A 22,896-nucleotide genomic window follows, 5' to 3' on the forward strand; every position below is an offset into this window, starting at 1 on the left:
CTATCTAGTCATAAGCAAGGTACAGATAAAATCTTAAAGTCTGGCCTGTGAGTTACTGAGGCTGTCTTCAGATTTTACAACCCTGCTGTGTACTTCTATGTGTGGCCCAATAATCATGTGAGAAAATGATGCTTCCCTCTGTGACTGGACTGATCATAGCCTGTGACATTTTCTTTCAATATTTACTGTATTATTTTATAGAGCAAGCCAGTTCTTTTGAAGGCTGGACTCCCTCATAGTAGCCTACTAATATGGGGGGAAAGGGAACACATCTTAGGAGAAGGAAAAGTTTCCTGGAAAGAAGGAATATGCTATCACTGATACAGTTTAAAATTGCCAGAGTGTGATGATAATAAAAAATGGTTCTCTCCCACTGCCCTCTACCCTAAATTATATCCCTGCTCCATGCAACTTTTGGCAAGAATATTCTTTCCTTTTGCTTCATGCTTTTGTTCTTGTGCTTTCTTTCCCATAATCCCCACAATTAAGGGATTACTTAGTCTCCAAGGCGAGTAGAAGGGAACCACCAGCTCTTCCCACTTTGAAAATAATCATTAATTCTGACAATTGAATTATGTCTGTTTGTTCTATGAAGATATCTGTCAACATCTCTGTCTTTCTCTAAGGGCCATAGTTTTTAGTTTGATAGTTAGTAGCACTCAGCAAACTCAAATCAAAATGGAAATAGCCTAAAATAACCTTAATCTTAGATGCCAGAACTGAATCACACACAGAGAAACTCATGTATATGCAAATCTGACCTTTTAATATGGTGATTCTAGTAAACATTTCTCTCAAGGAACACAATCTTGGCTTAAATGTGTTTCCTTAACAGGCTCCAACTTGCTTTTTTGGTGGGGGGGACGGTACTGGGGTGTGAACTCAGAGCCTCAGGCTTGCTAGGCAGGTGCTCTACCACTTGAACCTCTCCACCAGTCCTTTTTTGTGTTGAGTGTTTTCAAGATAAGGTCTCACAGACTATTTGCCTGGGTCTAGCTTCAACCCATGATCCTCCTGATCTCTGCCTCCTGAGTAGCTAGGATTTTAGGCATGAGCCTGCTATCTACTGTGGAATTTCCATATCTCTTCTTCCCGGTGATTCTTCTCTGGAATTTCTCTTGACCATTGAAAGCATGGGTTTTGATTGAACTTGTCATTCAACCTTCTCTGCAAACATGAAGAGTCAAAAAGTCTTATGTGAGGCTTCCTATCCCACTGGACCATAGCATGCCCCAGTGTTCTAGATCAGGTCCATGTCTTGCTGTATGTCTGCCTAATAGAAAGACTTCTGCCATGTGTCTTCTTCATCCAACTCTATAACTTTTCAGCAGTCTCCCTCTGAGATCTTGACTGGACTCAGTTCCCACTGCCCCGATCTTATTAGCACTGCTTGGAAATTTCTGAATATCTATTTTGCTCAGCTCTGGCTACTATAATAAAGTACCATTAGATTGGGTGGCTTGTAAACAACAGAATTTTATTTCTACAGTGCTGGAGGCTGGAGGTCCAAGATCAGGGTGCCAGCATGGTCAGGTTCTGGTGAGGGCCCTCATCTATGTGCAGACTGTCAGTTTCTTGTATCCTCACACAACAGAAAGGAGGTGAGAGAGCTTCCCAGGATCTCTTCTCAGGACATGTTCACAAAGGCTCCACCCTCACGGCCAAATTGTATCCCCAAGGCTCCACCTCCTGTACCATCTCATCAGGGTTAGAAATGCAACATCTGAGGAGGTCACAAACATTCAGTCCATTCAACATCTCACTGAGATTTTCTCTCATTCTTTCATGTTCAGACTGGAGGGGACTCTGATAGAAAATGAAAATAAAGTTAAAAAATAGAAATGCAGGATTCAAAATAAGAGGAGGAAACTAGCCCATCCTCAACCTGGGCAAAGAGGAAAATGTTCAACCTGAAACAATGTAGGTGAATGACACAGCAGGTGAGCAGGCCAAGCAAAGCATGAGCTGAACAACATGGCAGGGTGAGCCAAGGAGGGTGATCAAAGGAGTTTCAAAGTGTGAAGTGCAGAGGGAAGGGTGGAGCATCCAGAATTGAACCTGAAGCAGAAAATCTGATTCCAAGGTCATAGCTTCCAATGTGTGGCCTATGCCCAAGGCAGCTCTGAGCTTCCTATGGGAAGAGCAGATACATACCATTTCTTCAGAGCGAGATATCCTTTATCAGCATGAAGCAACTTGAGATTCAACATGGGGACACCTCATTGACACAGTAACACAGTGAACAACTCAATTTGAATTTTACAAGAAATATAAAGGCCATTTTCCAATAGCTACTTCTGCTAACAACCTCTAATAAGACCCAGAAGGTACTATACAAGAGCTGCTCATGGAGGGAAATAAGCTAACAGAGACTGGTGATCCAGGGTATAGAATTCCAAGCCACCAGTATGAATTTTTTTCTGAGCTCTAAGAAAGGCAGAATTATGTGCAGCCTCTCAAGGGACAAGAATGAGGTCGTAAGTGGAATAGGCTAGCATGCTGTGATGTCTGCAGTAATTGCAAAAGCAGCGAATATTGATTCAGCCCTGGGGAAGTCCAGCTTGCCATGTCAACCTAGGGCCCAACAGAATCTTCTCTGGGGTAAGGTGGGGAGGAGGGGATATAGCCCTCTGCTCCTGAGTTTTCTGGAGGAATGGGGGTATGTGAAAAGAACTGGAGGCATATTAGCTATGCTACTGCCCTAGCCAGACACCAGACAGGCAAGTGCAAAAAGTATGCAGGGAGTAGAGTCTTTGATTCTTCTCTCTGGAGGCTATCTAGGGACTAGAGTTTCCTTGAAGAGTTCTTACTGGCTTTGTGTTATTACAACATAGAGTTAATTGTACAGTTGCCTTGGAGCAACTGACATTCTTGGTCTCTTATCCCCGTTGAAGGACAGTTTTATTGGTTTTCATCACTTTGGGACTCATAATATTTTCTCTGTAGCCATACTCTCTCTAAGTGCAATGCTGAGATAATTTCATGTGATTAGATTTCTGACATACTGTGTGATTGTTTGAGGTGATGTCTTGACACATGTAGGCAGTGTCTGCAAATGGCAGTCCCTGCAAATGGCAGCTAAATGTTACATTCCCCTTCCTGCAATATTGCCTGTCTTACCACGCCACTGAAAAATGAGATGGACTGAAACCAGTGTCTAATATTTCAGAGCTCCCTTTCTCCCCCAACTCCCCTCACTACACAAACCACATTCATCCTACACGCTCACACATTCTCTTCCTGCATTAGAATTAAAACCACAAATAGAGACATCATCTCTGTGCAGAAAGCTCCAAGCCCAGGACAGCAGCACAGATGCAGCCACAGATAAACATGGCTGGATAAACATGAGCCCAGAGGGCAGGGGACAGCTCGATGACATCTCACGGGTCCTTGCCTTCAGCAGTGACCATTGCTCATGGAAGCATGACCATAACCCTCTGTTTGTATGTCCTGCAGTTATAGATGAGTGGCAGAAGAGGGGTGGGCAGCCCTGGCAGCTCATTGAACCTGTGGATGGATTCCACCCCAATGAGGTAAGCACGGTCACAAAATGGTTACTGAAGGCTGTCTGCGTGTTTTTTAATATGCTTACATATGTATGTGTTTACTTTTATCTTCTAGGAAGGATTTAAGGTAATATATGCACATGTGTAGGGTAGAAAATTCAATTAAAATTATGTGAAAACTAGGGGGAAAATAAAATAAAGTAGAAATAACAACTGTATCCATAACTTAGAATGTGTTCAAGTCAGTCCTGAGAAGCCATCAAAGAAGGCCTACAAAATCAGCTCTGTGCTTTCTTAGCAGCCAAGGCAAAGCAAGATATCAGTCATGACATCCATAGGATTAAATAAAGTATTTAAAAAAATGAATAAGACCTGTAAGAAATTTCGTTCATGGATCTTTCTAGAAAGGATGCTGTGAGCTGGGCACTGGTAGCACATGCTTATACTCCTAGCTACTGAGGAGACAGAGATCAGACTCTATCTGGAAAAAACCCATGACAAAAAAGGGCTGGTGGAGTGGTTCAAGGTGTAGGCCCTGAGTTCAAACCCCAGTACTGCAGAAAAAAAAAAAAAAGGCTGCTGTAAGAGAAGAGAACTGTGTCCTTAGCCATAGGCCTTAGTAAGAGCTGTTTGTCCTCTCAGATGCCCAAGTGCAGCTCTATAAAGTAGCTGTGCTGTGCCTGGGCTCTCCACAAAACACAGGAGCTAACGGGTGGACTCTGTCCTTCTTGTCCCCACCCTTCTTATCATCCTGGCTTCAACCGGAGAAGCTCCACTTTCATGTGTCCTGTACACTGCACTTGCTCGTGACATTTCTTTATTTTAGAAAAAGAAGAAAACGTGAGGGAGTACCTCTGCCACTTATAACATTTTGAAAGCTGGTCCTCCAGCTTTCAAATCTTCCATCTTTCCAGGAAGGAGAGATGAGCATTCATCATGGCTGTAGTCTTTCTGACCCAGCCTTTGGAGAGTTTGGTGTGGCGATGACAAGTCTCTGAATGTGGAAGCATTCTTGGGGTGCCCCTTTGGCAACCTTGGCATGGATGGTCAGCCAGGTCACAGAGAGGGTTGGTCATCTCCTCAATAGCCTGAAAGGAACCACAGCTTACCTTCCCCTGAGGCCTAGGTTCATCAAGTGCCCATGGACAGGGAGAAGAAGTACCTCAAAAATCAAAGGAAAAATTGGGGTGACAATTCCTAAAGGATGAATAAGTGCTGGAGCCCTATGAATGCAGGGTAAATTTAGAAGAAGGTATTAAATGCTACCTCACTGCTTAAAATTACCAAAAGAGTTTTTTAGAAATCTGAGTAATGCACCTTAGAATATCTAAACTTCCTGTGTTTCAAATGAATGAGTTGATCAGAGAATTACAGGCCAGAAGCTGGCTAACTATTAGCTATTGGCTCCCCAAAATTGTTGTCTTTGTTTTTAGAATAGTTAAGGTGAAGTTCTTCTTCTTGCCAGTAATGAAGTATTAGTTTTTGTTTGTTATTTTTGTGGTATCTCACTATGTTGCCCAAACTTGTCCCAAATTCCTGGGCTCAAGTGATCCTTGGCACCTAGCCAAAGGTGCCTCCCAAGCAGCTGAGACTACAGGTATGTGTGACACTACACCCAAATGAGGTGGTAATTTTTGTCATTCTCTGCACATAGTAGAATTTTGATTCTGTAGAGAATTAAGATATAAAAAGGTGTCAGGTAGGGTGCCAATCAGAACTGAACTAAAAAGAAGATGGTCAAAAGTCAAAGCCAGCTTTGTTTTACTCCTCAGGACATATTTGTCTGCTCTCTCAAATGACCAATCTGTCCCTGACTCTTAAAATAATATTAGGGTTCTGGTCTATCAAATTGGAGACCTATCTTATACTCAAACAGCTTCATCTACAACTGGTTATTGAAAACAAAGTTAAGTTGGTTGAGTGCTCAAGTGGTAGAGTGCTCACCTAGAAAGCATGGGGCCCTTAATTCAAACCCCAATACTGCCAAAAAAAAAAAAAGTAAAGCAAAGCAGAGTCAACAACTGAAGCACAGTATATCCCATAATTTTGTGTGATTCCTGCAGGATTTGCTTAACACTGGTAACAGGTGATAAAGTATGTAAGCATGGCTTAGCCACATCTCAAGTGGGCAACAATGGATACCCACACCCAAACCTTTCTATTCTTTGTGCATATGGGCTGCAAAGTACAGATTGGCAACTTGTCATCCAAAAAGATTTATTGAGTGTGAACCCAAGTGCCATGCACAGTGAGAATTCAAGAACAAACAGGAAGTCTTCCTGCTATCTACATTACAGTATAGAGGAGGGGAAAGACAAGGCACTAGACAATTAAATATCGTGTCATAAAAGCCTCTGAGCATGCAAGCAAGATGCCATGGGAGTGCCATGGGGGATGAGATGGGAGGATGGGAGAATGTGATGGAAACAGTTGTCCAGAGGAGTGATGCCAGAATGAAGACCATGAACAACAGAGCTAAGGGAAGGCCAAAGAAAAGTTTCAGAAAGTGTTTCAGGCAGAGAAACTGCATGGGCAGAGAGACCTGAATGCGAAAGAAAGCTCTGCCCACTGAAAGAGGCCAAACTGCTTTCAGTATGGCTAGAACAGAGAGTATGAAGTGGGATCAAGAGGGGAGAATCCAGGCAAGAAGTCAGGGGCCAGGTCTTGGAAAGTCTGCATGGGTTTGACCTTATTCCTGTGGAGAAGGGACAGCCAATGGAGGATTTAAAGCAGGAGCCTAGACTCATGTGGACAACGTTGGGTGAGGAGGGGAATGAAAAGAAATAGGGCTGAGCTAAGAATGTATACTGCAAAGATCCAAGACCCGGATTCATGACCCATGAAAGCTGCAGAATTTCACTGTTCAAACATCTACTCTTTTCAGTCTCTGAAAGTTAAAGCATCTAAAAGGTCACTGGAAAGGGCCTAAAATTAGACAACAGGAAACAAAGTGTTGGAAGAGTCACAGACATACATTAAACCCAGTTCCCCCCGCTCTTCCTAGACCACATGTTGATATCTCTGCCACTCCTGCCTTTTGGAAATTTCAATCAAGCCATACTCTGCAAAATAACCACCTCTCCTCCCATCATTCCAGCAGCCACTCAAAACATCCTCTTCAAACTTTCACTGCAAGCAAGGAAGTTTCTGCGAATCAATCCCCTCCTCTCTCTTCAGCCTGAACATGCTCACTGCAGGAGACAGAGCACGCATAACCAATGGATTTGTTTTGAGGAGATGAACAGCCTGAAGGTCTCTTGTTGCTCAACTTTGTAAGCCCCTGGGAAGACTTACAGAGCTCCTCAATAAAGGAAGCTGTGTGGGCAGTGGGAGGGGGAGAAAGACAATCTGGGCGAGGAAATCCACACCATAAGCAGCCACCTCAGATGGGCCCAGACCACAAAGCAAGGACCACGAGTACTTCCTTTGTTTTACATAGCAAGGCACTGTTTTAGTGAGGATCACACCAAGAAGGCACAGAAGGGCTGGAGCTGGGGATTTATATTTTTCCCTTAAATTTAAATGTTTAAATACATATTACTCCAAAGTTATGTCTTCACTTTAAACATAAAGGTTTAAAATCAGTTGGGACCAAACACAACCAGGTCCAGTACACTGTGTTTGTGAACAGATGAGGAGGGCAGGGAGAGACAGTGATGCCTTCCTGTGGTAAAGGCTGCCCTGCAGTCTTCTCCAGAGAGCCTTGAGGCATTCTTCCTGGAGGAAAAATACATTCAGAGTGGATTTTTAACTTTGGTCTGGTTGCACCTGAGTTAAGTTTAGCAAGAGTTCAACTTGAAAGGTTCCAAGCCATTTGAAATTAGGGTGAAAGCTATATAATCTTGCTCCAGATTGCATTTATTTTTTTAAAAGATTACAGAAAGGTAGTTCTTGTTTAGGATTTTTTTTTTTTTGGGTGTTCTACAGAGTTCTATTTCTGTTGCAAAAAATAAAATAAAAGCAATTAGTTAATGGAGTGGGAGTGTGGAGCAGCTATGGTCACTGCTGGGATTCTGTCACATTCTGACATGTTCCATGAACTTGTGGGATGTACCTGACATGGGTAGATTGGCTTGAAGGACTGGGGACCCTCCTGGAGAAGCACGCATCATAAGTAAAATTATGATTAACCCAAGAAGTACGGTTTAATTTGAAAATTGTTAAAAGAAGGAAGCAGAGATTTTTTATTAGTGTATATTAATTGTACAAACGGGTTTCATTGTGATATTTCCATACATGCATATAATATACTTTGATCAAATTTACCCCCTGTTACTCTTTCTTATTCCCCTCCTTGAAAGGAGGAGAAATTGGCTTTTGATTCAGAAACTTTCCTACCTCCTAAACCCTCTATTTCTCTCCCCATCCTTGGGAGATCAAGGGCTGCAAGTAAAAAACCTGAAGGAGGTGTTCCACCAAAACTTACAAAGGACGATGGAGTGACAAGTCATCTGGTTTATTGCCCCTTGCAGGAGAATTTCAAAGAGGAGCTAGTATTCCCAATTGACCAATGACCACCACATGGTTTGGGCACCATGAGAGCTTCTGAACAGCAGACAGATATGGTGGCAATTCCCACAGAGGTACCACAGCCTGTCAGGTGAGATCTTACCAAGAACAGACAGTGGTGCTGGACACAAGCTAGACTGCCTGTGAGGCAGCCATCTGACATCAGCCAAGGCCCTGTGTCCGTGTACTTATTGAGTAGTGACTTCATTCTCCCCCCAGGCAGAAGCACCTGAAGAAGCATGAATTATCACAGAGTCCTTGATTGTGGTTACTTTTCTCAAATCTCCTTGGTCAATGGGCCCATCTGCTGATCTGACAAAATAAATCTAATAAAAGCCACCACTGACATGAAAAAATGCTCAACATCTCTAGCAATAAAGGAAATGCAAATTAAAACCACACTAAGATTCCACCTCACCCCTGTTAGAATAGCCATCATTAGCAACACCACCAACAACAGGTGTTGGCGAGGATGCAGGGAAAAAGGAACCCTCTTACACTGTTGGTGGGAATGTAAACTAGTACAACCACTCTGGAAAAAAAATTGGAGGCTACTTAAAAAGCTAGACATTGATCTACCATTTGATCCAGCAATAACACTCTTGGGGATATACCCAAAAGACTGTGACACAGGTTACTCCAGAGGCACCTGCACACCCATGTTTATTGCAGCACTATTCACAATAGCCAAGTTATGGAAACAGCCAAGATGCCCCACCACTGACAAATAGATTAAGAAAATGTGGTATCTATACACAATGGAATTTTATGCAGCCATGAAGAAGAATGAAATGTTATCATTCACTGGTAAATGGATGGAATTGGAGAACATCATTCTGAGTGAGGTTAGCCTGGCCCAAAAGACCAAAAATTTTATGTTCTCCCTCATATGTGGACATTAGATCAAGGGCAAACACAACAAGGGGATTGGACTTTGAGCACATGATAAAAGCTTTAGCACACAAGGAAGGGGTGAGGATAGATAAGACACCTAAAAAATTAGTTAGCATTTGTTGCCCTTAACGCAGAGAAACTAAAGCAGATACCTTAAAAGCAACTGAGGCCAATAGGAAAAGGGGACCAAGAACTAGAGAAAAGGTTAGATCAAAAAGAATTAACCTAGATTCCAAGATGGCGGCTAGAGGTAGGAAGCAGAAAGCGACCCTCCTATAGTGAAATCTTGGAAAGACGCCGGAGACACACTTTGCAGGCATAATCACCGAGAAAAGGCATAACTTTGACTCCTCCACATCTCCAGCCGGCACAGAGAATCTCCACTTCACGTTAAACGGAGAAGCGAGGAGGGCCCCCGGGGCCGCCAGTGGCTGGCGCCCATACAGCTTGGGAAGACGCGGACCAGGTGAGCTTCACGGTACTGCGGTAGCCCCACAGACAAGCCTGGGCCAGAGCAGTATAGCCCCCTGGACAGACTGACCTCCACCCGGGGAAAAAAAAAGAGAAACTGAGTACTAAGCAATAAGAACAGTTAAGACACGCTGGAAAGAGGGTGGGGCGCCCTGAGCGCTGAAGATTGGGGGAAGGGAATCCTTCCCGGGACTGTAAATAAACGAGCCAGGCGGGCCGGAGAGGCTCTGGCGGGAGCGGGGTGCGCGCCCAGCAACCAGGAGCGGGGACGCTTGTGAGAGGAGGGAAGACCCACTTCCCACGTGAACTGTAAATAAACACGCAGGCCTGACAACGCGGGGCAGTGGCACCTTTCCCAGTGCTTGGAAAGGGGAAAACCTGTGGCAGAGGCCCCCGCACAGGAGAACTCTGAGCAAACAAAGCCTGTGGGACCAGGTGAGTGCTATCTCACCCCAGAGATCTGCATAAATAACGCCGCCAGCTACAGGCTGAGAGCAGCAGGCAGGCAAACCACAGTTGCAGATACCACTCTCAGAACTGCCTCCAGATGCTTTTTTTTTCTTTTTCTCCCTACCTTTGATGAGAGAACAACCGAATTACACCTGCAACCCAAAAAGCTTACTGAAACTGTATTGCATTTGAACTGGGGACACTTGGTGGGGCTTTTTTTTTTTTTTTCCTTCTGTGTGTGTGTGAGTGTAGTTTTGTTTTACTTTATGCATCCCCTTTGATGAGACAACTACAGAACAACATCTGAGGCACCAACTCCAGGACTGGAGATTGAGACGCACATCCAAATTATTAAGACTGAAATTGCATTGCATATAAACTTGGAAGTTTTTTGGTTTTTTGTTTTTAATTTTCTATTTTCCATTTTATTTTAATTCATTTTTATATATAGATATTACTTTCATATACTTATTTTTTTATCTTTGATTTTCAATCCTCTCTCTGTCTCTCTATTGTCTGTTCAGCTTACTGTCGATTAGTACACTAACACTCCCTGTTTATACCTTTGAAACTCTCTTGTCTGACACCTTGTTCTGCTTTCTCCCTCTTGTCTGTATATTTGTTTTCCCCTTTTCTTTAACTTCTTGCTTTCCATCTCAGCTCACTCTTCCATTCTCAATATTACCATTGTTATTATTACAAGCTAGAAAATACTTAATTACACACAGTACAGGGACAGTAACAACACCAAGGACAATGACAGGAAGACAGAAAAAACAAGGAAACCAGTTTCCCCACAGCAAAAAATTAGTACAGGAACCAGAGGGGAATGAAGAGAACAGAAACTCAGATCCAGACTCCAACAAAATGAAGATAAACTATGCCAAAGGACCCAATGAAGCCCACAAGAATAATTTAAAAGAAGACAAACTACAAGTACTCAATGAGAATTTTATAGAGATGATACTGGATAGGGTCAACCAAAATGTACAGGAGACACTCAAGAAATTCCAAGACAATAAAAATAGAGAATTTGAAAAAGCAAAAGAAGAAATAAAGGAAACCATAGAAGCACTGTATAAACACCAAAGTGAAAGAGAGAACACAATGAATAAATGGATAAATGAACTCAGGACAAAAATAGACAACAATAAAGAAGAAAACAGCCAGGATATGGAAAACCTCAGAAAAAAGAACGAAACAGAACTGCAAAACAAAACGGAAGGCCAATCCAGCAGAATAGAACAAACAGAAGACAGAATCTCAGAACTTGAAGATGAAATGGTAATTAAAGGAAAAACTGAAGAACTACTAATTAAACAACTCAAGACCTGTGAAAAGAAAATGCAAGAACTCACTGACTCCATCAAAAGACCAAACTTGAGAATCATGGGCATCGAAGAAGGAGAAGAGGTGCAAGCGAAGGGAATGTGTAATATATTCAACAAAATAATAACGGAAAATTTCCCAAATCTAGAGAAAGATATTCCCATACAAATGCAAGAGGCCTCCAGGACACCAAACAGACCAGATCAAAATAGAACTACTCCACGACATATCATCATTAAAACAACCAGTTCAGAAACTAAGGAAAGAATATTGAAGGCTGTAAGAGAGAAAAAACAAGTAACATACAAAGGTAAACCCATCAAAATCACAGCAGACTTCTCAACAGAAACATTAAAAGCAAGAAGAGCGTGGGGTGAGATCTTCCGGGCACTGAATGAAAATAACTTCAACCCCAGGATACTCTACCCAGCAAAGCTATCATTCAAAATAGATGGAGCAATAAAAGTCTTCCATGATAAGCAGAAACTAAAACAATATGTGACCACAAAGCCACCATTACAAAAGATTCTGCAAGGGATCCTGCACACAGAAAGTGACACCCAACTTAACCATGAAAAGGCAGGCAGCACCAAACCACAGGATAAGAAAAAGCAAGACAGTAGAGAGTAACATCAAGTTAGGTACACACAATCAAACCTTCAAACAACTAAGATAACTAAATGGCAGGAATCACCACATACCTATCAGTACTAACGCTTAATGTTAATGGACTTAATTCACCCATCAAAAGACACCATTTGACAAAATGGATTAAAAAAGAAGATCCAACAATTTGTTGCTTACAGGAGACTCATCTCACCGACAGAAATAAGCATATGCTTAGGATGAAAGGCTGGAAGAAGATTTACCAAGCCAATGGCCCCCGAAAACAAGCAGGAGTAGCAATACTTATCTCTGACAAAGTAGACTTCAAACCTACATCGATCAAACGAGATAAAGAAGGACATTCTATACTAATAAAAGGGGAAATAGACCAAAAGGAAATAATAATCATCAATCTGTACGCACCCAATGTCAATGCACCCAATTTCATCAAACATAACCTGAAAGACCTAAAAGCATATATAAACGCCAACACAGTGGTTGTGGGAGACTTTAACACTCCATTATCATCAATAGATAGGTCATCCAAACAAAAACTCAATAAAGAAATCCAAGATCTAAAATATGCAATAGATCAAGTGGACCTAGTAGATGTCTACAGAACATTTCATCCAACCTCTACACAATATACATTCTTCTCAGCAGCCCATGGAACCTTCTCCAAAATAGATCATATCCTAGGGCACAAAGCAAGCCTCAGCAAATATAAGAAAATAAAAATGATACCATGCATACTATCTGACCACAATGCAGTAAAAGTAGAACTCAACAACAAAAGTAAAGACAAAAAACATGCAAACAGCTGGAAACTAAATAACTCATTACTTAATGAAGAATGGATCATCGATGCAATAAAAGAGGAAATTAAAAAGTTCCTAGAAGTCAATGAAAATGAAAACACAACCTACCGGAACCTATGGGACACAGCTAAGGCAGTCTTGAGAGGAAAGTTTATAGCCATGAGTGCATATATTAAAAAGATTGAAAGATCCCAAATCAATGACCTAATGATACATCTCAAACTCCTAGAAAAACAAGAACAAGCAAATCCCAAAACAAATAGAAGGAGAGAAATAATAAAAATAAGAGCTGAAATCAACAAAATAGAAACCAAAAAAACCATACAAAGAATTAATGAAACAAAAAGTTGGTTCTTTGAAAAAATAAACAAGATCGATAGACCCCTGGCAAACCTGACTAAAATGAGGAGAGAAAAAACCCAAATTAGTAGAATTAGGAATGCAAAAGGGGAGATAACAACAAACACCATGGAAGTCCAGGAAATCATCAGAGACTACTTTGAGAACCTATATTCAAATAAATTTGAAAATCTAAAAGAAATGGACAGATTTCTAGATACATATGATCATCCAAAACTGAACCAAGAGGAAATTAATCACCTGAATAGACCTATAACACAAAATGAAATTGAAGCAGCAATCAAGAGTCTCCCCAAAAAGAAAAGTCCAGGACCTGATGGATTCTCTGCTGAATTCTATCAGACCTTTAAAGAAGAACTGATACCAACCCTCCTTAAACTGTTCCATGAAATAGAAAGGGAAGGAAAACTGCCAAACACATTTTATGAAGCCACTATTACACTTATCCCAAAACCAGGCAAGATACCTCCAAAAAGGAGAACTATAGGCCAATCTCCTTAATGAACATTGATGCAAAAATCCTCAACAAAATAATGGCAAATCGAATTCAGCAACACATCAAAAAGATTATTCACCACGACCAGGTAGGCTTCATCCCAGGGATGCAGGGGTGGTTCAACATACGAAAATCAATAAACGTAATAAACCACATTAACAGAAGCAAAGACAAAAACCACTTGATCATCTCAATAGATGCAGAAAAAGCCTTTGATAAGATCCAACATCATTTCATGATAAAAGCTCTAAGAAAACTAGGAATAGAAGGAAAGTTCCTCAACATTATAAAAGCTATATATGACAAACCTACAGCCAGCATTATACTTAACGGAGAAAAATTAAAACCATTCCCTCTAAAATCAGGAACCAGACAAGGATGCCCACTATCTCCACTCCTATTCAACATAGTACTGGAATTCCTAGCCAGAGCAATTAGGCAAGAAGAAGGAATAAAAGGAATACAAATAGGTAAAGAAACTGTCAAAATATCCCTATTTGCAGACGACATGATCCTATACCTTTAAGACCCAAAAAACTCTACTCAGAAGCTTCTAGACATCATCAATAGCTATAGCAAGGTAGCAGGATATAAAATCAACATAGAAAAATCATTACCATTTCTATACACTAACAATGAGCAAACGGAAAAAGAATATATGAAAACGATTCCATTTACAATAGCCTCAAAAAAAATCAAATACCTAGGTGTAAACCTAACAAAAGATGTGAAAGACCTCTACAAGGAAAACTATACACTTCTGAAGAAAGAGATTGAGGAAGACTATAGAAAGTGGAGAGATCTCCCATGCTCATGGATTGGTAGAATCAACATAGTAAAAATGTCGATACTCCCCAAAGTAATCTACATGTTTAATGCAATTCCCATCAAAATTCCAATGACATTCATTAAAGAGATTGAAAAATCTACTGTGAAATTTATATGGAAACACAAGAGGCCACGAATAGCCAAGGCAATACTCAGTCAAAAGAACAATGCAGGAGGTATCACAATACCTGACTTCAAACTATATTACAAAGCAATAACAATAAAAACAGCATGGTACTGGCACAAAAACAGACATGAAGACCAGTGGAACAGAATAGAGGATCCAGATATGAAGCCACACAACTATGAGCAACTTATCTTTGACAAAGGAGCTAAAAATATACAATGGAGAAATAGCAGCCTCTTCAACAAAAACTGCTGGGAAAACTGGTTAGCAGTCTGCAAAAAACTGAAACTAGATCCATGTATATCACCCTATACCAAGATTAACTCAAAATGGATCAAGGATCTTAATATCAGACCCCAAACTCTTAAGTTGATACAAGAAAGAGTAGGAAATACTCTGGAGTTAGTAGGTATAGGTAAGAACTTTCTCAATGAAACCCCAGCAGCACAGCAACTAAGAGATAGCATAGATAAATGGGACCTCATAAAACTAAAAAGCTTCTGTTCATCAAAAGAAATGGTCTCTAAACTGAAGAGAACACCCACAGAGTGGGAGAAAATATTTGCCAATTATACATCAGACAAAGGACTGATAACCAGAATATACAGGGAACTTAAAAAACTAAATTCTCCCAAAACTAATGAACCGATAAAGAAATGGGCATGTGAACTAAACAGAACTTTCTCAAAAGAAGAAATTCAAATGGCCAGAAAACACATGAAAAAATGCTCAACATCTCTAGCAATAAAGGAAATGCAAATTAAAACCACACTAAGATTCCACCTCACCCCTGTTAGATTAGCCAGCATCAGCAACACCACCACCAACAGGTGTTGGCGAGGATGCGGGGAAAAAGGAACCCTCTTACACTGTTGGTGGGAATGTAGACTAGTACAACCATTCTGGAAAAAAATTTGGAGGCTACTTAAAAAGCTGGACATCGATCTACCATTTGATCCAGCAATACCACTCTTGGGGATATACCCAAAAGACTGTTACTCCAGAGGCACCTGCTCATCCATGTTTATTGCGGCACTATTCACAATAGCCAAGTTATGGAAACAGCCAAGATGCCCCAGCACTGACGAATGGATTAAGAAAATGTGGTATCTATACACAATGGAATTTTATGCAGCCATGAAGAAGAACGAAATGTTATCATTCGCTGGTAAATGGATGGACTTGGAGAACATCATTCTGAGTGAGGTTAGCCTGGCCCAAAAGACCAAAAATCGTATGTTCTCCCTCATATGTGGACATTAGATCAAGGGCAAACACAACAAGGGGATTGGACTATGAGCACATGATAAAAGCGAGAGCACACAAGGGAGGGGTAAGGATAGGTAAGACACTTAAAAAACTAGCTAGCATTTGTTGCCCTTAACGCAGAGAAACTAAAGCAGATACCTTAAAGCAACTGAGGCCAATAGGAAAAGGGGACCAGGAACTAGAGAAAAGGTTAGATCAAAAAGAATTAACCTAGAAGGTAACACCCACGCACAGGAAATCAATGTGAGTCAATGCCCTGTATAGCTATCCTTATCTCAACCAGCAAAACCCCTTGTTCCTTCCTATTATTGCTTATACTCTCTCTACAACAAAATTAGAGATAAGGGCAAAATAGTTTCTGCTGGGTATTGAGGGGGTGGGGGGGAGAGGGAGGGGGCTGGAGTGGGTGGTAAGGGAGGGGGTGGGGGCAGGGGGGAGAAATGAACCAAGCCTTGTATGCACATATGAATAATAAAAGAAAAAAAAATAAGAATTAACCTAGAAGGTAACACACATGCACAGGAAATCAATGTGAGTCAATGCCCTGTATAGCTATCCTTATCTCAACCAGCAAAAACCCTTGTTCCTTCCTATTATTGCTTATACTCTCTCTACAACAAAATTAGAAATAAGGGCAAAATAGTTTCTGCTGGGTATCGAGGGGGTGGGGGTGAGAGGGAGGGAGCAGAGTGGGTGGTAAGGGAGGGGGTGGGGGCAGGGGGGAGAAATGAACCAAGCCTTGTTTGCACATATGAATAATAATAAAAAAAAAGCCACCACTGTTGGCCTCCTAGAACGACACATTCAGTATAAGTACATGCCAAGTCTCAGAAGCAGTGGTTCCCAGACTATAGTATGCACCCTCATTGCCTAGGTGAGGGTGGGAAGCTGTAGAACTGTGTTTCCCCTGGTCCCTTCAGATAATCTATGCAGTGGGTTCATGGGAGAGCTGGAGATAGGTGTCCTTTCAGCAAACATGCTCAGTGATGGAGAAGCACTTTGAAAAACCCTATCCTAAAGGCTTGTTCTTAACACAAATATATAAAGTGTCGGTACATTTAAAAGGAAAATGGCAGCCCACACCTGAGACTGTACCGCTTAGGAGGCAAAAGCAGGACAATCTTAAGTTTGAGGCCAGACTGCACTACATAGTAAGACCCTGTCTCAAAAAAATAAAAAGCACAATCTCTGAAGAAAGAGAAAAAGCATGCATTGAAAAGTTTGTTCTGGAATTTTAAAAAGAAAAGATAAAATCTTTAGGCAGATTATAATTTTTTTTTTTTGGTTTTTTTGTTTGTTTTTTAAATCTAACTGATCAAGCACAGAAGACAGCAAGGCAAGTTCTTATCAAAGACTTCATTCAAAACACCCAAGTCCAGTGTGTCCTGGAGTCAGTAGGGATTCCACCCAATCTCCCCTCAAATTCTCCACAGCACTCACACACTCACTGAAGGATGCTAGGCACACTTTCAAACCATCAAGTAGTTAAATAAAACATCATGCTCTATTACAAGAAACTGACTTGATGAACATAGAAATCGCTTCTGGCTTCACTGTGTTATGAATTGCAGATGCTCATATGTAGCAGAGCAAGAAAGTGGACTCTGAATGGCTTTCAGTTATCAAAGATGAAACATGGGATGGGCTAACTCTATGAACCAGAAGTAAGTCCCCAAGTCACCAGAACACCATACTCTCTAGCATTCTGCTGGAGTAGATTTCATTCCACACATGTGTGCAGTAGAATAACTGAGCAAGCCAGGCAGCCTAGGAACCACTCCTATGCTGGGATCTTGTGTGCACTGGCAGGAGGATGTCTCTGCCCCCTGTCCCCAGGACAAATGGTAGGGAGATGTGTGACAAATGTTTTCACCTGTAAGATAAATGACTTTGCATCCATCTTATGGAACGCCATACATTGGGTAAAAATGATGACCTACATCTGCCTTTACGAATAAGTAGATCACAGAAATATGTTAACTGTGTGCCTCTATCACATTCATGGAACTATTGACCAAAAGGAGTTAACTTGACCATGTGTGCATTATATCTCTGAAAGAGAAGACTCTAAAATGATATCCATAGAGGGATCCACTTTGTACAACTGTGTGTGTGTGTGTGTGTGTGTGTGTGTGTGTGTGTGTGTGTTTGAATATCACATCAGAAACACTCCACACCCAATGTTAGGGAGGCTACCTCTATTTCAATTTCAGTGTAATTCTGTTTTTCTCTTTTTCTTAGCTTTCTGCAATTCTCCTGGAATGAATAGGTACTGTGTTAATATTTTAAACTTTGAACAGAGAAGCACAAAAGACTATTTTTTGTTTCTTGAACAATGGGTTTGGAATAAAGAAAATAAAAGAGAGCTGTTCCTCACCCTGTGTGGTGCGTCATGGAATTGGTGACAAGACATTGATCATTCAAAAAGCCCATAACAGGAGTTCAGTAAATATGGGTTGAAGGAGTGAGTGAGTGTAGTGGGTCATTTTACCACACGTCACTAGCATAGTAATGAAACACCACTCTTATTTTAGACCCAATACTTCAGCAATACATGCTCGTCAGTATTTTTAATCTCTGTTGGAGTGACAGCCAACTAATTGCTTTCAAACCAGTTACCACTCACTCAAATCTGAGCTCTTTCATTTTCATTTCCTCCTCTTACCCTCACCCCAATCTCCTCTCTTATTAACATAGATAGGGAAATAAACACCCACCAATGCCTTGCTACTACATAATTGTTAGAAAGACATCTTAGGTGAGTGAAGCTGAAAGCAGAAAAAAAAGGAAAAAAGAAGAGCCAGTAATTTTCCATAGACCTGGCAGCCTTCTTTGTTGAGAAATGGCAGGAAAAAAAAAACAGCCATGAGACCAGGTGTCTGCCTTTGAAGACACTGATCACTTTGTGTGGAAAATGGTCTGAACCTGGTGAAAACAGCCAGCTGGACAGGCAGCCTGGGGCTAGTTCCTGCTCTTAAGTACAAAGAGTTGTATGTGGGGGCGGGGTGAGTGGTATGGCATATGTGTGGTGGGTGTGTAGGATGTGTGTGTGCGTGTGTGTGTGTGTGTGTGTGCGTGTGTGTGTGTGTGTGTGTGTGTGGTGTGTATAGTACATAGCTGTGTATGTACTGTGTGTGGTGTGTGATTGTATGCTCATGGTATGGCATGTAAGTGGGTGTGTTGTATATGTAGTGTGTGTGGTGTGTATGTGTATGGATGTGGTATATATGGAGGAGGGGCATGTGTGTGGTATGTGAGTGGATGTGGGTATGGTGTGTTTGTGTGTGTGTGTTAGACACTATGTAGGTATGATCAAGATCACATATTTGATTGGATGGGATTTTAGACCTACCCCAGAAGGATCTGGAGCACATCAAAATTTGAAGGATACTTAATGCAGTGTGATTTGATCAGTTCTAGATCTTTCTAACAACTGCCAACATATCATAGACAATTTAGACCCACTAAGATCTATAGCTCACTGACTCTAGACCACTCACTGTGCCACTGAGGTTGCTGAGGCCCAGTGCATGCAAGAGGACTACCCCATGTCATGTAGCACTGTCAATTGGAATAGTGAATTGCCCTTTGGGGACAGTGTCCCTGTGTTTTCTAATAGTCGGGAACATTCCCCTCCCAACAATGCATTTCCCTCTGAAGCCTTCAGCAATCGCATTTCTCATTGTTCAACATTAAAACCACTGTGGAGATGTAACCATCTGAGGCCCAAAGTCCTGGCGGGTGCCATTTGATAAGTGAGGGCACTATCTGTAAAGAAAAAGCCTCCTCATCAAAGGCATGCCAATGGCAAGCAAGAGGACTGAACAACCATGACTGGGTCCTGCTGTGCACCAACCAAGCAGTTCCTCTCTCTTACCCTCGGCCAGACTGTGCACACTCACAGCCTCCTTCAGCATCCCACCCTTAGCTGGTGACCTGCCCAGGCCCATCTCCCAGGCACCTGTAGTTCTCACCATACCATTCTCTCCCACGCCTTTATACCTGTGCACCTGCTGTGTCCTCAGCCATGTGTGCTGCTTTCCCACGTAAGCAAAGAGCCTATCCATGAAAATTCAGCTGTCACCTTCCAAGAGGACCTGAACCTTCCCCACTTGGCAGAGTTGGCACCTCTTCCCCCTCTAGTGTGCCTCTCCAACACAGCCTTTGCTGTGGATTGACTGATGTCATTTTGCTTGTCTGGCTCCCCCACTAAGGTGGGAGATCCTCAAAGGAAGGCTTCAGCAGACTCATCCCTTACATCCAAGTCTTAGTCCTGCAGAAAATGTTAGCTACCCACAGATAGACACATAAGTGGACTTCAGACACTTTATACGTGTATTTGTTAATCTATTACCAATGACAAACTGATATAAATTCAGCACTTAAAATGGCACATATAGATTACCTTGCAGTTTCTGTGAGTCACAGCTTAACTGAGTCCTCTCCCATGGATGTCACAAAACTAAAATCCAGATGTACTATACACAACCCTTTTCTATCCAGAGAGTCAAGTGGGGAAGAATTGTGTTCAAACTCATTTGCATTTTTATTTTGTTTTATTTTATCATTTTTACATCATTTGCATTGTTAACAGATTCATTTGCTTAAAGTTGTAGCAGTGAGGACCCAGCTTCTTGCTAGGCATCAGCCAGAGGCCACCCTCCGCTCATTGGCATGAGAGATTCCTAACTGGTTTCTTACTTCATCAGCCAAAGCAAGGAGAGTCTCCAGAGCACATCTGCTAGCAAGGTCAAGTCCTGAGAAACGAAACATAATTACTGACATGACTCCCATTCACCACCGTCATGTTGGTGATTAGGACGAAAGGGTTGGGTACAACCCATGTCAAGAGACATGAAGGTGAGACTCATGGGGCCATGCTAGAGGCTGCCTGGGCCACCACAGAAAGAATGTAGTGAAGCTTGCTGGTCAGTTCTTTGCTTTGTGTAAATTCCCTTCTCTTCCTTTGGTTCCATCTTGCAGGTGGCTTCATTGCTGTTAGCAGATCGTTTCTGGAAGAAATTGCAGCTCCAGCAGCCCCAGGTCCTGGGAAAGGAGAATCCATTCAATCCCCAGATTGAAAAGGTGTTTGGAGACCAAGGGGGGCACTGAGTATCTCCACAACACTTGCCCCTGGGGAGCCCCGAGAGGCAGAAACATGGATGAACTCATCCAACAACCCGTTGCCTGTGCTGTGTCATAGGCCGGAATGAACCTGTTCAGTAGCTTCTTTGCAAAATACTTTCCTCTCAATAAGAGTGTACCTGGATAATGCTGTGTGCTTTTGGGATCAATTCTCTTCCACCTGCCCCTGAAACAACCTTTAATCATGTGCTGTGGGATCACCCCGAATGAGGTAGTATCCTGTAAAGGGCTCCTAGAAACGCATTAATCACCCAGCAATGTTCAGCAATTTTCACAGGGTCTTGGTGTGCCAAAGACTGACCTTTCCTCCCCTTCCCGACTTAAAGATGCTGGCAAGCTGAGGCTCCTCAGCTTGGCTTTCAAGGACCTCCCCCAAGTAGATTTTATTGGGTTCTTTTTAAAATCAGAACATAAAGCCATAAATACAAAATTGGATTCTATCTTGAATGCTTATTTAGAAGGAGAAAAGAGGGCTGGCGGAGCGGCTCAAGTGGTAAGAGTGCCTGCCTAGCAAGTATGAGGTTATGAGTTCAAACCTCAGTACCATCAAAAAAAAAAGAAGGAAAAAAGAAATCATAGTAAATTATATACCTTTATGCACAATAAGCCCCATGAAATCCATACAACTGACCACTTTTTTCTTTAAAAGCTCTTCCTCCTGGGTATACAGGTGGTAAACACCTGTAATCCCAGCAATTAGGAGGCTGAGGGATGAGGATCACAAGTTTGAGACTAACCTGGGCTATAGTGAGACCCTGACTCAAAAAGGGAAAAAATCTTTTTAAAATATTCTTTACCTTCATAATCTGATTGCCTCTTCCTTATAACACTGATTTGTGATATCATTGTCTATAGAAAGTAATCAAAATAAAATTAGTTGCTTGTTATTGATAGCTTTAAAAGAATCCTTCAGCTGCACAAATCAATATTAGTAAGGCTGTATAAATTTTCAGGACTGCTGTCACAGTGGGCAGACCTGTATCACTTCCTTTGGAAGTGAGCTATTACAGACTCACTCTGTATTTGTATGACAGTCAGTCCTTGGTATCTGTGTGTTCTTTATCTGCAGATTCATTCAACCATGGATCAAAGATATTCAGAAAAAATTGCTTCTGTATTAACATGTGCAGACTATTTTCCTTACCATTATTCCCTAAACAATACAGTATATCAACTTTTGCATAGCACTTACTTTGTACATTTTTAAGTGCTACATTTTGGATCTCCAATATCTCCCAAAAGTCTTCTTCAGCTTGGTGCTACTGGGAGGTGGTGGAAACTAAAAAGTGGGGTCTAGTGGGAGGTTTTAGGTCATCAAGAGTGTGCCCTCAAACAGGGTTATGGGATCCCAGCCGCCTCTTCTTCCTCGCTTTTGCACCTGGCCATGAGGTGAACGGGGCTTCTCCCGCACCATGATGTAGTGCAGCCACATGCCCAAAGAACAGAGCCAATCAGTCATGGACTGAAATCTCCCAACCTGTGAGCCAAAATGAACTTTTTTCTTATTAACTTGACTATCTCAGGCACTTGTTAGTGATGAGAAACTGACGAACACAATTAAGAAATCTAAAGATGATTTAAAGTGTTTTGGGAGGACATGCGTATGGCATATGAAAATGCTACACCATTTTATATTAGGGACTTGAGCATCCTCAGAATCTGGTATGTGCCCATGTCCTGGAAACGTCTCCCACAGATACTGAGGGACACTTGTACTGGTACAGGTTGGTGTCCATATATGCACAGGAATTCTGCTCAAGTCTACTTGAACACCAGCCCATCTGTGTGTCACCTCCCTCACCCACTTCTGAATGCAGCCACAAATTCAGTAGTCACTCTTTGTATGCCCAGGTCCACCTGTGCTGCCAGTACCTGCCTTCAGCAGGCAAACCTTTCTGCATTCTAGTCAGAACAGCTCACTTTACAGTCCAGAGGAGTAGGAGAATTAACCCCACAGGGGGAGCTGGGACCAAGGAGTGAAGGTAGCAGCCTCCCCTGTTAGCGGTCAGTCTGAGGGGGTACTCTGTGTGCTTCTCTGGGGACCCAGCTGGAGAGCCCCTTTTACTCACAGCAATGGCCACCTTA

General features: G+C 41.9%; 1 protein-coding gene across 2 annotated transcripts in view; it reads left to right on the forward strand.

Moving 5' to 3' along the window:
* Aoah (acyloxyacyl hydrolase) overlaps positions 1–21,246 on the forward strand; it is a 227,048-nt gene extending 205,802 nt beyond the window's left edge. The window contains exons 20-21 of one of the 2 annotated variants that reach the window (XM_074065287.1): positions 3,460–3,536; positions 20,650–21,246. In XM_074065287.1, the coding sequence (XP_073921388.1) occupies positions 3,460–3,536; positions 20,650–20,778 (206 nt within the window). In that variant the 3' untranslated portion in view covers positions 20,779–21,246. Of the gene's footprint in view, positions 1–3,459; positions 3,537–7,981; positions 8,341–20,649 lie in introns of those variants that run through there. The other variant, XM_074065288.1, reaches the window with a different exon arrangement.
* Positions 21,247–22,896: the final 1,650 nt, after the last annotated feature.

This window comes from Castor canadensis, chromosome 2, assembly GCF_047511655.1.
Source record: "Castor canadensis chromosome 2, mCasCan1.hap1v2, whole genome shotgun sequence".
Lineage (NCBI taxonomy): Eukaryota > Metazoa > Chordata > Mammalia > Rodentia > Castoridae > Castor > Castor canadensis.